At 41.7% G+C, this 16,096-nt stretch overlaps 1 protein-coding gene across 1 annotated transcript; it reads left to right on the forward strand.

Annotated features, from left to right (window-relative positions):
* The first annotated feature begins 512 nt into the window (after positions 1-512).
* On the forward strand, positions 513-12,081 carry LOC112254650 (prostacyclin synthase). Its single transcript, XM_024427379.2, has 10 exons — positions 513-668; positions 1,553-1,676; positions 1,856-2,031; positions 2,899-3,048; positions 4,493-4,620; positions 7,174-7,355; positions 9,766-9,919; positions 10,459-10,640; positions 11,178-11,329; positions 11,708-12,081. The coding sequence occupies exons 1-10, from the start codon at positions 598-600 to the stop codon at positions 11,856-11,858; spliced, it is 1,470 nt and encodes a 489-aa protein (XP_024283147.1). The 5' UTR covers positions 513-597; the 3' UTR covers positions 11,859-12,081.
* The last annotated feature ends 4,015 nt before the right edge of the window (positions 12,082-16,096 follow it).

The following is a 16,096-nucleotide window of genomic DNA, read 5'->3' on the forward strand; positions in this document are numbered from 1 at the left end:
TTTTGTTTTTGATTAACATTTTATTTAAAAAATATATGATTTTAGTAAACAAAGAAAAAGGCACGCAACAACAGGACAAACTTAGGTACATGGTAAGAGTTTAAGAATTTACATTTTTGAAGTATCGACTGCATAGTGAGTCAAAGGTACATGTATTTCAAATAGTCTGCGCTCAACTCTATGGAGGCCACCCATGAAGACACGATATTATTGGAATGGGTGGGTTTGTTTTGTTTAGGCTTGGATGTATCTGGAAATGAAACTACGGCTCCATTAAATTCCTAGCCCTGAGTATCAGCTTTATAGCTACGTTGACAATTAAAGGCCATGTTCCCGCGGTCGCGGAGACAACATGCACGGTAAACACGGACCTCCTGCGATACAGAATGAATCCACTCCCTAGTCATGGGTCCTACGTGAACTCGTGCAAATAGGAAGATGGATGAGGTCATATGACGTCAAGGTACACCCTGCAACGCCGTCATCGGATGACAAAATAAATAGCACTATATCTGATCATGCCTGTGGTCTTAAATTATTCACATATATTCACTGCTGCGCACCAACGTGCAGATACATCTTTCTAGAAATTGCGCTATGATTTGGACGATACTTTTGCTTGTCCAGGGCATGCTTCTCTTATTCGTACTTGTTTCGAAACGCTCCAGGTGAGTACCCTTTTCTAAAATGAATGTTCTATTAGGCTAATGTCTATGGTTGCACTGCATACATTGAATAGGTTTCTTCCTAGGTTCTGGCCTTTCTAGGGAGTTTTTCCTAGCCACCGTGCTTCTACACCTGCATTGCTTGCTGTTTGGGGGTTTTAGGTTGGGTTTCTGTACAGCACTTTGAGATATCAGCTGATGTACGAAGAGCTATATAAATACATTTGATTTGATTTGATGCGTTCTGTATTATATTGTGGGCATTTCGAACTCGTTTTCACCTGTGCACATATTTGTTTAGCCCACTACTATTTATCTAATAGGTGTATTGCCTACCTAGCATAAACTAACCCAGCATAAAGTTGTATTTACCATAAACCTAAAGTCGTCCAGATACATCTTAATAATATCACAGTTGTATTGAGCAGTAGATGAGTTACATGAGTTGTTGCCTGTCAATCCTTTTTGAGAGGGAAAATTGAAATAATCCCGAGATTAACCAAAATTCAAGTGCTATTAAGGACTATTTTCACTGGCCAGTCTTAAATGTCAACTTTTGTGTCTCAAAGATCATAAAGTCACATCTGTTTTCATCCTTGCTTATTGCTATATCACTGGATAAATTGATGGGCTCATTCTACTATAAATGTTATTGGGAGAGTTCTGGCTTTATAATTTATTGGCTAAACTGTATCTACTTTACTCACAGCTGTGTCACACAATGTACTGATAAGAGCCAGGCATGTGAATATTGAATAGTTAATTGATTTCGACTACAGTTGCTATATCAACAGACAACGTCTGTGTAATCAGTAACTTTGGTATGAACAAATATATATGTTTGAATATTAGCTGTTCAAAATGACATGGGTTTTCTTTCTATACAGGTCAGAGAAAGAGCCACCTTTAGACAAAGGAGTTATTCCATGGTTAGGCCACGCCCTTGAGTTTGGAAGAGATGCTGCCAAGTTTCTAAACCGTATGAAGGTGAAGCATGGCGATATCTTCACGGTAAGAGTGGTGATATGAAACACTTTCCTCAACATCATCAACCTAATATCTATACCTGAACCTGATCATCTGTTCTTGCCTAAATCCCTGAATACATATATAGTAGATGTAAATTCCTCACCATTCATGATGCGTGTGTTGGTGTGTTCCACTTTTTGATTTTGTGTGTGTGTGTGTAGGTGCGTGTGGCTGGGCGCTATGTGACAGTGCTACTGGACCCCAGCTCTTATGATGCTGTGATAGAGGACTCTGTGTCCCTAGACTTCACACGCTACGCACAGGTTCTCATGGACAGAATATTCAGCCTGCAGCTCCCCCATCACAACCCTGCTGTAGAGAAGGCTCTAACAAAACAGTACGTCCCTATCCTTATCACACACTCCTTTCTGTGTGGTCAGCCCAAAAACAGCTGTACATGCCCATTGATACAGTCAGAGAATAAGAAATTAAAGTTTTGACATATAAACGATTAAGGACAGCATTGTCCAGCCAATAACTGGATCCTTACACAGGTATAATATGCTACTGTGGGATGTTGCTTCCTGGCTCCACCATAGTCTAACTCAAACGTTTCACTCCCTGAGACAGAGAGGTGCCTGGGATCAGGGATTACCACATCAACCATCACAGATATCACTACCATCACCATGGCCTGATTAGCCTCATGTTATGGTTTATAAATGCATACTGTGTCCGAGTGCGGAGCAAATGCACTCACCTCCCACCATTCTGTTGATTGGCACTGTTGTGGAACTATCTCAGTCTCTCACAGTCATATTGTCTTGCAGAATATCTAGGCCGTTGTGTAGGTTACAGTGCTATAGTCCTTTTCTTCTGGCTTTATAGAGCATAGATGTCAAGCTCTCTGTAATGGATGTTGAATCTACAGAGCAGCATTTTGTACCCTGCCACATGGGTGTACTGCACAGACATATCCTCCAGCCCAAAGTTTATAGTTCAGACTGATCAGTTACAGTATTTCCACAGGCAACACCTATGTTTTTTGGTGTTATTCCATAGAGGCGTGATACTACACCTGTCTTCACAGTGCCATTACTTAAGTAAATAAGCATTGTCCGAGCCAAAGCAACCCATAGTAAACCCCGGAACAGAATGCTAGTCTTTTACACAATTAGGTAAAAGTGAATTACAGGTTTGGCCTTGGTGACATCATATATGACAAACATTCCTTTCTCTTGACCTTAAACCTTTGTACCCTCAGGCACTTTGAGGGTGGGAGCCTATCCTGCCTGAGCAGCACCATGCACTGCCACCTTCAGTCCCTGCTGCTGCAAGCCCAGAGGCCCTGTCACAACCAGACCGACTGGAACACGGACGGGCTCTTCAGCTTCTGTTACAGTCTTCTCTTCAGGTATGAACGGAAGAGTTCCTATACCTCCTTCCCTTCTTCACTCACTCATTCACCCACGCGTCCCCAAGGGCCTACGTCAAATGCCTGGGATAAACAGTTTACTTACCAGCCCGTTCCACAAGCCACTTGTTTGTAAATTCACCAGTAAGAATGTTTAGTGACACATAAGAGGCATCTAATGAAAAGAAAGAGCAGTGCTCTCATGAAATTCCTCTTTCAGGCTGCCCTTCCTGTAGAACTCCCCCGGCTACACACTTTAAAAGGGTTTTTATTTATAGTGTTGCCAGAGATGTTTGAGATGGTCACTTAAACATTCAGCATCCTAATGGGGACCAGAGGACTTAGTCATTACTTCTGTTAACATTAGGCAACATCATTACTTAATAGGTCAGACACCGTGAAGCAGGGGTTCTCAAAGTGGGGTCTGCGGCCGTACTGCATGGGGTCCACAGGCAGATCTCAAAATATAACATGAATTAAGTTGTATTTTTTATTAATATTACTAACAACAACAGATGAATATATCCCTTGGCCAAAATAATTGTAATCTACAAGTTATACATTTTTCAACTGGATACTTCTTTTATTTCCCCAAAATGTTTTTTTTTAACATAAATGCACTGTAATGTAAGCTTTAAAAAAAATGGCATTATGGGTATAATTGCAGAATATTACCTTGAAAACGGCTTCATTTTCTCTCCAATGCCAAGAGGCGTGCCTTTATAATGTTCCTTCCCAGGGACTGAGACTTGGTAGAAGTCCTTGTATGCTATTATTATGTCACTCGAGCTGTGTTCTAATTATGTCTGGTCCCTGATGAATTTACTATCACAAAGGGGTCCCTGGCCCCAAAACATTTGAAAAACCCTGCTGTGAAGTAATCTAGGATGAGGAAGATTTATACTAAATAAGACGTTTATACTAGTAATACCCCACACTGTGAACAGTTTAGGTGGGTGGGCAGTGGCAGGTGTGACACAGGAAGTGTTCCTGTTGACCTTCAGTGGGAGGACGCCACTGTGGGCAAGGTATTCCTCCATCGATCGGAAACGGTTCCTAACAATCACTTAAAACTGAAATGCTTAATGGTGAAACTGCCATTAAATACAAGGAACAAAGAAGTTAGTGCAAACAACAAAAACAGTTTTTCCCCTCGGACATAATTGCATGGGAGATAGAAGAGCACACTATTATGTACTGCAATTATTTCTACCATGCTACACGACATCTCCTCAGCTGGGCAACAGAAACAATAACAACGGTGGTGGCAGAGCCATGGTGCTGTTTCCGCCTACTGCGGATTCCATCTTTAAGGCAACATCTTCAATATATTTAATGATCACTCAATGACATGTTTTCCTAAGCTTAACCGCTACTAGCAACCAAATGTTTTTTTCAACATGCCACTCTACAACCACACTCACCAGCCCACTCTCTCTTTCAGGGCAGGGTACCTCACACTTTTTGGAGGGGAGCAGAACAACAACAGAACAGACCCCACTGACGTCTATGAGGAGTACCGGAAGTTTGACAACCTCCTGACCAAAATGGCCAGGACCACACTGAAACCAGGTGACTACATGAAACATGGTCTCTGAAAGAAACATTGTGAGCCACAAGGTTTTACATTTGTGGAAAGGTACAGTGGCAGCTTCGTGTGGGAGTTGATCAAAAGAAGTGGTGTGTCCGATCTTAGGGCTTAATTCAGTTTGGATGTGGTATTATAGTTTGATTGTTTTACCCTTATGTAAACTCAGCAAAAAAAGAAACGCCCCTTTTTCAGGGCCGTCTTTCAAAGATATTTCGTAAAAATCCAAATAACTTCACAGATCTTCACTGTAAAGGGTTTAAACACTGTTTCCCATGCTTGTTCAATGAACCATAAACAATGAATGAACATGCACCTGTGGAAAGGTCGTTAAGACACTAACAGCTTACAGACGGTAGGCAATTAAGGTCACGGTTATGAAAACTTAGGACACTAAAGAGGCCTTTCTACTGACTCTGAAAAACACCAAAAGAAAGATGCCCGGGGTCCCTGCTCATCTGTGTGAACGTGCCTTAGTCATGCTGCAAGGAGGCATGAGGACTGCAGATGTGGCCAGGGAAATAAATGTGGCCAGCGCTACAGGGAGACCGGATGGGCAGCTGATCATCCTCACAGTGGCAGACCACGTGTAACAACACCTGCACAGGATTGGTACATCCGAACATCACACCTGCGGGACAGGTACAGGATGGCAACAACAACAACTGTTACACCAGGAACGCACAATCCCTCCATTAGTGCTCAGACTGTCCGCAATAGGCTGAGAGAGGCTGGACTAAGGGCTTGTTGGCCTGTCGTAAGGGAGATCCTCACCAGACATCACCGGCAACAACGTCGCCTATGAGCACTAACCCACCGTCGCTGGACCAGATAGGACTGGCAAAAAGTGCTCTTCACTGACGAGTCACGGTTTCGTCTCACCAGGTGATGGTCGGATTTGCGTTTATTGTCAAAGGAATGAGCGTTACACCGAGGCCTGTACTCTGGAGCGGGATCGATTTTGGAGGTGGAGGGTCACAGTATCATCGGATTGAGCTTGTTGTCATTGTAGACAATCTCAACACTGTGTGTTACAGGGAAGACATCCTCCTCCCTCATGTGGTACCCTTCCTGCAGGCTCATCCTGACATGACCCTCCAGAATGACAATGCCACCAGCCCTACTGCTCGTTCTGTGCGTGATTTTCTGCAAGACAGGAATGTCAGTGTTCTGCCATGGCCAGCGAAGAGCCCGGATCTCAATCCCATTGAGCACGTCTGGGACCTGTTGGATTGGAGGGTGAGAGCTAAGGCCATTCCCCCCAGAAATATCCGGGAACTTGCAGGTGCCTTGGTGGAAGAGTGGGGTAACATCTCACAGCAATAACTGGCAAATCTGGTGCAGTCCATGAGGAGGAGATGCACTGCAGTACATAATGCAGCTGGTGGCCACACCAGATACTGACTGTTACTTTTGATTTTGACCCCCCCTTTGTTCAGGGACACATTTGTACCTTTCTGTTAGTCACATGTCAGTGGAACTTGTTCAGTTTATGTCTCAGTTGTTGAATCTTGTTATGTTCATACAAAGATTTACACATGTTAAGTTTTCTGAAAATAAACGCAGTTGACAGTGAGAGGACGTTTCGTTTTTTGCTGAGTTTATTATAAAGACTGAATAGAGGAATAATTCAATCTGTATTATCCCTGATCACTTTATGACTCCGATTTTTATATATATCATTGATTCGGCTGTGATTTGTCATATTTGTCATTGTATGGACTCACTGTGGGGTGGCAGGGTAGCCTAGTGGTTAGAGTGTTGGACTAGTAACCGGAAGGTTGCAAGGTCAAACCCCTGAGCTGACAAGGTACAGATCTGTCTTTCTGTCCCTGAACAGGCAGTTAACCCACTGTTCCTAGGCTGTCATTGAAAATAAGAATTTGTTCTTAACTGACTTGCCTAGTTAAATATAGGTAAAATAAAAAATAGTTTGTAAATAAGTAGTATGTTTCTTGCTTGCCATAGTGCGGTCACTGCAGTGAATGACTTTATCTAAGCGGGTCATATGTTTGAATCTAATTTCCGACTCCAATTGTCTTAATTACTCATGGTCCCTATGTCATTTCTTCTCAGTCATACACCTGCTTCATCTACAGGCTCTATCTGATGTCACCTGACACACCTGTCTGTCCTCTCACTATCACCTGTCCTTTTCACCTCCTTATATCTGATCTTACTGTTCTCTAACTATACATATTATATTTGTTTGTTCCTCCCAGCTTACTCCCACATATCTCCTGTTTCTGTCCCACCCGTGTCACTGATGTCACCTCTTTCTATTCAAATGGCATATTTGTTCATCTGTCTTATCTTGCATGTCACACCTATTACTCACTCTTCATGTTTCCCATGTTCATGTTACACACCTCTCCCACCCGTCTCTGTTTTCAGGATTATGTCACCTGTATCTCTCTATCGACACTTGACTCACTAATCAAATTATCTCAGTCTGATCTCATCTGTTTTACCCATGTGTGTCTGTGTTTACTCTTGACTCACCTGCCTGTGTGTTCCTGTCTGTGTGTGTGTGTCAGAGGAGAAGCGGACCGCCCAGAGTGTGAGGGGGCGTCTGTGGGAGTTGTTGGCCCCGGCGGGGCTAGGAGAGGGCTCCGGGTCCAGCCCCTGGCTGAGAGACTACAGGCACCTTCTGCAGGAAGAGGGAGCTGACGAGGAAACTCAGAGGAGAGCCCTGCTGCTGCAGCTTTGGGCCACACAGGTGAGTCATAGGCACTCCCCCATCTCACCTCACCTCCCTAAGAGGAGTAGTGGCCTGTCATTGTCACAAAGCAAGGGCTGCCCAGCTATTTAAAGCTGTTCTGAATAGGTCTTGTGAACGATTGGTGAAAACGATCCCTGTTGTTCCATTGCACCCATAGAAAAATTCCTTTCTATTCAATAGCTTTTTGGAGGTGGGCCAACAATGATACCTGGTAATACAGCAGCATGCCCTCCTGGCTAGCAGCCATCTTAAACATGAACATTTTCCAATACAAAGACACTCGCATGCCAATGTCAGATGCTAGACTCGACTGGTTAAAGATGTTACCCTTTGTGAAATTCAGCTACCCACATGGTGTGCCTCTCAAATTCTGTTTATACTGTACCTGTTTGTCAACCACACCTTACGCTTTGTCCAACCACTGTAGAATACTTTTGTGGTTAGTGATTATTTTTGAAAGACTATAAATAAATACTAGCACATTCAGTTCTTTAAGATGAATACTAATGCTGTATTCTCAACCACTGGAGTGTATGGAAAAACCCTAGAACTGTTAGACCTTATTTTAGTGTTATCTTGGAGGGGACAGACATCCTGTCCCTATGTTAGACTACTGCAAGTCCCAGTGGGCTCCAACTAAACATGGCCTCAGTGGGATGTTCTCAAGCTCTCTTTGCTGCTAGAATGGTTGTTACAGAGCTACTGTTGTCTGCTCCTCCTGCTCAAACAAGGACTTCCCTAATAAAAGATGGTAATGTAATACGCATCTTTACCACAAGAGTGCACTAGTAGCCTGTTTATGTCCTTTAGATAAAAGGGTCTGACTCCAGCTAAACAGATACTTTTTGGAGGAATCCCAAGATGGCAAAAGTACACACTATGATACCAAGAACATTCTGAGTACACTCTGAGTACTCAGCTCCTGCTTAGCATGGTTGGGGTTAATTCCATTTAAATTCCAGTCAGTTCAAAAGGTACACTGTAATTCCAATTGTCTTCAATGCTTTTCAATGAAGAACATTCTGAATTGGAATTTGGTTTACTTTCTGAATTTACTGGAATTCAAATGGAATTACCCCAACCCTGCTGCTTAGACGTATTACGTCACTCATTGAGCACTGATAACCGCATCTACAATGTCACACAGCCACATGATCTACCATCATCATGCCACTCTTGATTGTAATTTTTCAGTTCCCCTAAGATTGTAGTGAAGAACATAAGGTGTTACCACAACAAATAATCTGTGTATTATATTGTATGTAATTCCTGGATAGTGTATAGTGCAGCATATTACATGGCTAGTGCTGAGAGATTAACCAAAATGTATTTTTCTAAATATTTATTTGACAACTAATTGACCGACGTCTGTTCAATTATTTGAATTCCATCTCCTTCATTTTTTTCTGTGAGCTCGATGTACAGTTTCTGTAGGGATAAATCAGATCAAGCTTGGACTGTGCGATGGAGTTGTAGTGGTAAAAAACTACAATGACCATAATCCATTACGCACCTGCTTAAACTTGTCCGGTCTGTGCAGAGCAAGACACAGAGACTGAGAACGTACTATCTAGAGGGATAGAAAGCGGAGTGCTAAGTGATTGATTGTTGGCATTCAGCAGTCCTAAAAGTATATCTTATTTCCTTTTGAAGAATTACTAAAATAGTGATTTTGTCAGACCGCGTTGGCAGCCGCTCTCTATGAGAGGATGACATGGAATCAAATAATCAAATAAAACAAATATTTTGTTAAAGTAATGTGAATAAATTATAGTTAATTAGTGATAAGCAATAATGTGCAGTCACCACCACCATGGGACTTTTATTCATTATTTAATTCTGTGTTACAGCTTTCAACCCACATAATGCATAGTGCATGTAATGTCCCAAAAAAATATATTTTTTAAAACTTTTTTTTTTTTTTTTCACGATCGAACCAAAACCGACCCGACCTCAAAAAGCACTAATCGCTCAGCACTATACATGGCAAACATTGTTTAGTCTGGAGTCGATGTAAATTCAGTGGTCTTTCCACTCATGTACAAACACAGACAGATGGCCAGGACAGCCCAGTGTGCCCGAACACTCCATATTGAGTCTCTTTGATGTCTAATGGCTTGTCTTTTATAGTAACCATTACAGCACCTACTCTCTGACAGTAGCCATAACACGGTGCTCTATCATAGACACAGGAAAGGAACCAGTCAAATTCATTAGGCCTTGTGATTTAACTATATGAACAAGTGATGCTTTCCCCTATGAGAGAAAATAGTAAGAGCTGGCATGTGGTGTGTAATGTTCTCTTCTCCGGTTACATAATTGCTACCTGCACAGTCTCACTGTGAGAACCATCTGAAAGGGAACTCGCTGTGTCATTGCCTTCATGTCAACCTTCATTTGTTGCCAGGGTAACGTTGGACCTGCTGCATTCTGGCTGTTAGGTTTCCTGTTGACAAACCCTGAGGCCATGAGGGCGGTGAGAAGAGAGTTCAGCAGCATCTCCGAGCAGGACTCTGCAAAGTGTCCCCTACTGGACAGGCTGCAGCACACACCTGTGTTTGGTGAGGGTTTTTTGTTTACTGGGTATATGCACAAAGACTAGCAGCTTCATCCCTATGGGCAAATGTACCTTAATGAACAGAGTAGAGAGAAAAGAGGGGGGGGGCAGTTGAAGACACACACATATATACACACACACTGTTCCCAGGTGAGTGGCCACACATACAGTAGTCTTTGCCTGAGACCCTAATGAGCTCAATGACTAAAGGACCAGGGCAGATCCACCTGCTCAGGCCCTGAAAGTTGCTCTCAATGATCTAATGGCTCCCATGTCACCATCAACAAGTGCTCTAACCTCTGGTGTAAACAATGAGCACATAGGGAAAGTGCCACCTACCTGAAGATAGAAACCTGCTTTTAGCCCTAAACATGTATTGAGCCTTTATTTAACTAGGCAAGTCTATTCATAACTATTCTTAAGGGACTCCTCAGATGAGAATGACCTTAGCGAATCTATTACGAGGACATAACATCTGTATGCTTAATGAGTCTGTGTATATTAGTGTTCATCGTCTTCTTTTCTTTGTCTACTCTATCCCAGACAGTGCCTTAGAGGAGACTCTGAGGCTCAGTGCTGCCCCGTTCATCACCAGAGAGGTAGTGCAGGAAAAGACCCTGCAAATGGCCAATGGGCAGGAGTACCAGCTCAGGAGGGGGGACAGAGTGTGTCTGTTCCCCTTCATTAGCCCTCAGATGGATCCTGAGATCCACCAGGAACCACAGGTATGGATGTTAGTTGCCTCTCACACATGAACAAATAATAGCTCCCTAATAATGGACAATAAAGTTTAGTTTCAAATCCATCTGCGCATGTTCTGTCTATCCAACAACCCTAGTTGTATTAATTGTGTAACACAGGTTAAAGATAAGGTACAGTAATAAGTATTGACGTTTGTTTACGTCAGGAGGAAGCACACCTACACAGTTTCTAAAGTGCCCCTGGATTACCCAAGATACAGAGAGAGGGGTTAAACCTAGGACATTGTAAGGCACTTGAACACAAATAGAAATAGGAGTGGGAAGGGAGTTAGCTTGTTACACAGCTGAATCATTGCTTTGTCCTTCACCCTACAGTACCAGCCAGTTAGTGGAATACACATGGAAATTGAAGTAAATGATTGGGTAGTAACAGGCTATTATTGCCATCTGATATGATATGGTTGTGTGCAGCAGGAAGCGTGGGGGAACAGTCATGTGTGATCATCATTTGTCAGTATGACCTGGGTTCACTGCTTTACCTCTCTGCGTTTCCTGTCATAGAGGTTCAAGTATGAGCGCTTCCTCAACAAGGACGGATCTGTGAAGAAGGACTTCTTTAAAGGAGGGAGACGGCTCAAGTACTACACCATGCCATGGGGCGCAGGCACCAATGGCTGTGTGGGCAAACGCTTTGCCATCAACTCCATCAGACAGTGAGTATCTCTGAGTGTTCCTTATGGGTCTTAGGGGGAGGGCAGAGGAGGTCAGAGGGAGTCAGAGGTCCCCACTTCACCAGAATCAAGGACAGACTTAATTCTGGGATTGATTAGCTCACCTCACAGCAAATGCCATTATAGGAAGAGGGAAGGCTTAGCAGCTGACTTTTACTGCACAGGCTTCTTCAGGTGTCTATGCAAGATTCGGTTACAGTGACATGAATTTCACTGCTATGCAAATAGAACATGCCAAAATAAAATACAAATGGATTCTACAAAAACTAGTGTGTGCAATGGTCAATGTTACAGTTTAGGCACATTTATAATGTATTAAAGCCAACAACTCACCTGTTGTGTCTTTATCTGTGTGTTCAGGTTTGTGTATCTGGTCCTGTCTCATCTGGAACTGGAGCGGTGTGACTCAGAGGCTCAGATGCCAGAGGTGAACTCCAGTCGCTATGGGTTTGGAATGTTGCAGCCTGAAGGAGACCTGGCCATCAGATATAAACCTAGACATTCACATTGAAGACATACGACGTTGAGATCTCTCAAACCAGACGTGAAGTCTGGTTTGTGAAGTTTAGGCTCATTTTTAAAAATGTATGACAATATGTCCATATAATGTATTGTATCTATTTTTGTATCAGCACAAATGTACAGTGTAATGTGTTATTTATCTTTAATTATAATGTATATATTTCACTTTAAAATTGTCACTTCATAACAATAAAATAGTTTTTTGTTCTAGACTATTTTGTTTGTAAAATAAGTTGTATCAATGATTAGCCTGGCTCCATAAAACCAGCTTCAAGTGTTTAAAGTGCATTATGTATAAACTATTGCACCACCTTAATTAGAAATATTTGTAAAAACATTTTCACAACAAAACACCAACTTGGAGCTTATCCCAGTGATGAAAGTGTCCTAAATCCCCTCCAGTCCCATGATGGTTTCCATTGCATCAGGGGAACTAACTCACTGTTCCCCGGGCACCGAAGATGTGGATGTCGATTAAGGCAGCCCCTGCACCTCTCTGATTCAGATGCAGAAGACACATTTCAGTTCAAGGCATTCAGTTGTACAACTGACTACGTAGCCCCCTTTCTCTTTATGTATTTGGTGGAGTAATTGGGCAGCTGGCGCACTTTAAACAGATCAAACCACACATTTGTCACACTAACCATGTTTCCATAGGCAGAGAGTAAAATCATACATATTAAAACCATTCTAATAATCGGTAAAACATTTGAAAATGCAGACGGATAATTTGTTCGTTCGACATGGTGGGATCTTTTTGTGTCAATGCGATAAATGACAGTGGTAACGCCTTTATGCTTCAAATATTGATAGAACTATCATATCGAAGTACATTTGGAGTCGCAAGATGATAGGGTGTGTCGTCCTCCCACTACGACTCGGGAAACCATACAGTGTATTAGGCTACGGATTGAATAACTTGAACTTCACAGGGTGATGGTAGTGCATGGTGATATTGATGCTCCTTTTCAATACATATCTAGGGTTTTATTCTAGTGACATGATAATAGATGCTTGACTGCCATTTGACAAATACAAATATTCTTGCTCTTAGACTATCCATAATCATCTCATGTAGACTAGCCTACCTGCACTGTATCTGCAAACTGTTGGCTAGAGCGCACGTGCCAAGACCATATTAGGCACACATTTACTATTTAGCAACAGTTTTTGTGACCGAACGATCCGTAAAGGTGAAATTGCGATGGAAACGCATTTAACTTTAGGTTTTTATTCGGTACATGAAAACTTAAGTGAATAAGTACATTTTGTGTGCTCTACATCACCACGCAGGGATTTTTATCCACAAGTCCATTTGGTGGAGATACAACACTGGAAGGGGAAATGTGCATAACACAGTTTTTTTAATATTCCCATGAAAAAAAATTATAACCTCGCTCTTTTGTTCATTAGGGAGTGAACGTTATTTATAATAAGGGTTACATGGAGAAAATCAGACCTCTGAAATGAAAATGGCTGGTCACCCCTTCAGCATAATACACAGTGTTCAAACATTAAGAACACCTCCTACTGTAATATTGAGTTGCAACGAAACTGTCCGTGTTTGCAAATAATTTCATCTAAGATGTCATTGGGAATCTAAGCATGGTACTTTCAAAAGCAAGGCCTACCTTTCCACCCCAGGCAGAGTAGGCCTACCGACGCAGAATGTAAGCTTTAATTAACTTGTTATGGCTGGGGGCAGTATTGAGTAGCTTGGATGAATAAGGTGCCCAGAGTAAACTGTCTGCTACTCAGGCCCAGCTGCTAATATATGCATATTATTAGTAGATTTCGATAGAAAACACTCTGAAGTTTCTAAAACGGTTTGAATGATGTCTGTGAGTATAACAGGGCAGGAAAAAACCTGAGAAAAAATCTAACCAGGAAGTGGGAAATCTGAGGTTTGTTGTTTTTCAACTCTATCCCTATCGAATGCACAGTGTCTATGGGGTCAAATTGCACTTCCTAAGGCTTCCACTAGATGTCAATAGAATTTAGAACCTTGTTTGATGCTTCAGCTGTGAAGTGGGGGCGAATGAGAGGGGAATAAGTCAGAGGTCTGCCAGAGAGCCACACACGTTCACGTGATAGTTAGCTTGAGTTCCATTGCATTTCTGAAGACAAAGGAATTCTCAGGTTGGAACCGTATTGAAGATTTATGTTAAAAACATCCTAAAGATTGATTCTATACTTCGTCTGACATGTTTCTACGGACTGTAACAGAACTTTTTGACTTTTCGTCTGCTCCTAGTGATCGCGTGTCATGAATTTGGATTACTGGGCTAAACGTGCGAACAAAAAGGAAGTATTTGAGAATAAATGACGGACATTATCGAACAAAACAAACATTTATTGTGGAACTGGGATTCCTGGGAGTGCAAACTGATGAAGATCATCAAAGGTAAGTGAATATTTATAATGCTATTTCTGACTTCTGTTGACTACACAACATGGCGGATATCTGTTTGGGTTGTTTTGGTCTCTGAGCGCCGTACTCAGATTATTGCATGGTGTGCTTTTTCGGTAAAGCTTTTTTTAAATTTGACACAGCGGTTGCATTAAGGAGAAGTGTATCTATAATTCCATGCATAATAGTTGTCTTTTATCAATGTTTATTATGAGTATTTCTGTAAATTAATGTTGCTCTCTGCAAAATCACCGGATGTTTTGGAACTACTGAACGTAATGCGCCAATGTATACTGAGATTTCTTTATATAAATATGAACTTTATCGAACAAAACATACATGTATTGTGTAACATGAAGTCCTATGAGTGTCATCTGATGAAGATCATCAAAGGTTAGTGATTCATTTATCTCTATTTCTGCTTTTTGTGACTCCTCTCTTTGGCTGGAAAAATGGCTGTGTTTTTCTGTGACTTGGCTCTGACCTAACATAATCGTTTGTGGTGCTTTCGTCATAAAGCCTTTTTGAAATCGGACACTGTGGTGCAATTCACAAGAAGTGGATCTTTAAAATGGTGTGAAATACTTGTATGTTTGAGGAATTTTAATTATGAGATTTCTGTTGTTTCGAATTTGGCGCCCTGCACTTTCACTGGCTGTTGTCATATCGATCCCGTTAGCGGGATCTCAGCCCAAAGAGGTTTTAACTGCTGGTTACATGGCTTAACCAAACGAGAGGTCACACGTGTTTCCCTAAAACCTGTCTGGGTTTAACGTCTTCTATTGTACAGAAAGTGAATATCTTAATTAATAGATAGTGACAGAGTTAGATTACTTCCCAAGCAAAGTCCATTTTTTGTCTAGCCTCTGATATCCCCATATCGGAGTCACGTCTTTCCCGGGTATTTTACAGTTTGTTTCTAGCATAAAGCATCTCGGACCAAAGCGCTTTATGTAATTGCATCCGTTTTATCTTATTCAAAATCATAAACTAACAAGCCTGTGCTTTTTGCCATTTTCTTTAATTATAGGTAGGCCTACAGCGTACCCTCTCATACCCCCTCAATTCGAGTCTTGGTTTTAACTTAAAAGCCCTTCACTAACACGGAGGTAGGTGTCAGGTGGGTTAGTTTTGTATTTATTTAGAAAAATCTATGGATAGAGCAGCCTCTAATTTTGTTTTTCAATAATTTGCCTGTTATTTATTAAATAGGAAGAAAGGTTCTCAATCAGAGGCCCTCTGTCATTAGTAAAGTCTAATTAAAATGAAGACGATTAAATGAATTATGCGCACTCGAATTTTCCTACTTTCAGCACCATGAGCTGTCCATTCCTGGTTCATTGTGCCGCAACTGCTGCTTCAAGTTTCAGCACCACAATATACATTACTCGAATCTGGCTTATTGTGAAGTCAATAACTCTGATAAATACATAATGGCCAAGAAACATTGTTTATAATCAAATAAATTATAGTCGTAGGAAGCTATCAAAGTTGACCTCTGGTCTTCCTCATCTCCACACTCTCCTTCTAAAACTGAACATAACATAGGCTATAGGCTGGTCTGTGCGCAAGTTAGCACATTTTTAGGACTAAGCCTAATAAACAAAACATTTTCTGAAAAAGCCTTTGACTCTCCTGAACTGCCACCGTAGCCCTACACAGCACAGCCATTGGTTAGGCAGGACACACTTTTATTTTTTTACCATCAGCAAGAGCAGAGCTGGTCGGGTCACAGGGTTGGAATATCCATTGCTGTGTGTAATGTAGCCTGGTTATATGTACACTATCCCAGTAGTTATCTTAGAAATACAACTTGC

This window comes from Oncorhynchus tshawytscha, linkage group LG07, assembly GCF_018296145.1.
Source record: "Oncorhynchus tshawytscha isolate Ot180627B linkage group LG07, Otsh_v2.0, whole genome shotgun sequence".
NCBI lineage: Eukaryota > Metazoa > Chordata > Actinopteri > Salmoniformes > Salmonidae > Oncorhynchus > Oncorhynchus tshawytscha.

What these genes read in the sequence shown, in the direction of transcription:
- LOC112254650 (XM_024427379.2), top strand. Translation starts at nt 598, where the DNA reads ATGATTTGGACGATACTTTTGCTTGTCCAGGGCATGCTTCTCTTATTC. An exon ending in GCAGCACACACCTGTGTTTG is followed by an intron (nt 9,920 to 10,458) that starts GTGAGGGTTTTT and finishes ACTCTATCCCAG; the next exon opens with ACAGTGCCTTAGAGGAGACT. An exon ending in GCCATCAACTCCATCAGACA is followed by an intron (nt 11,330 to 11,707) that starts GTGAGTATCTCT and finishes CTGTGTGTTCAG; the next exon opens with GTTTGTGTATCTGGTCCTGT.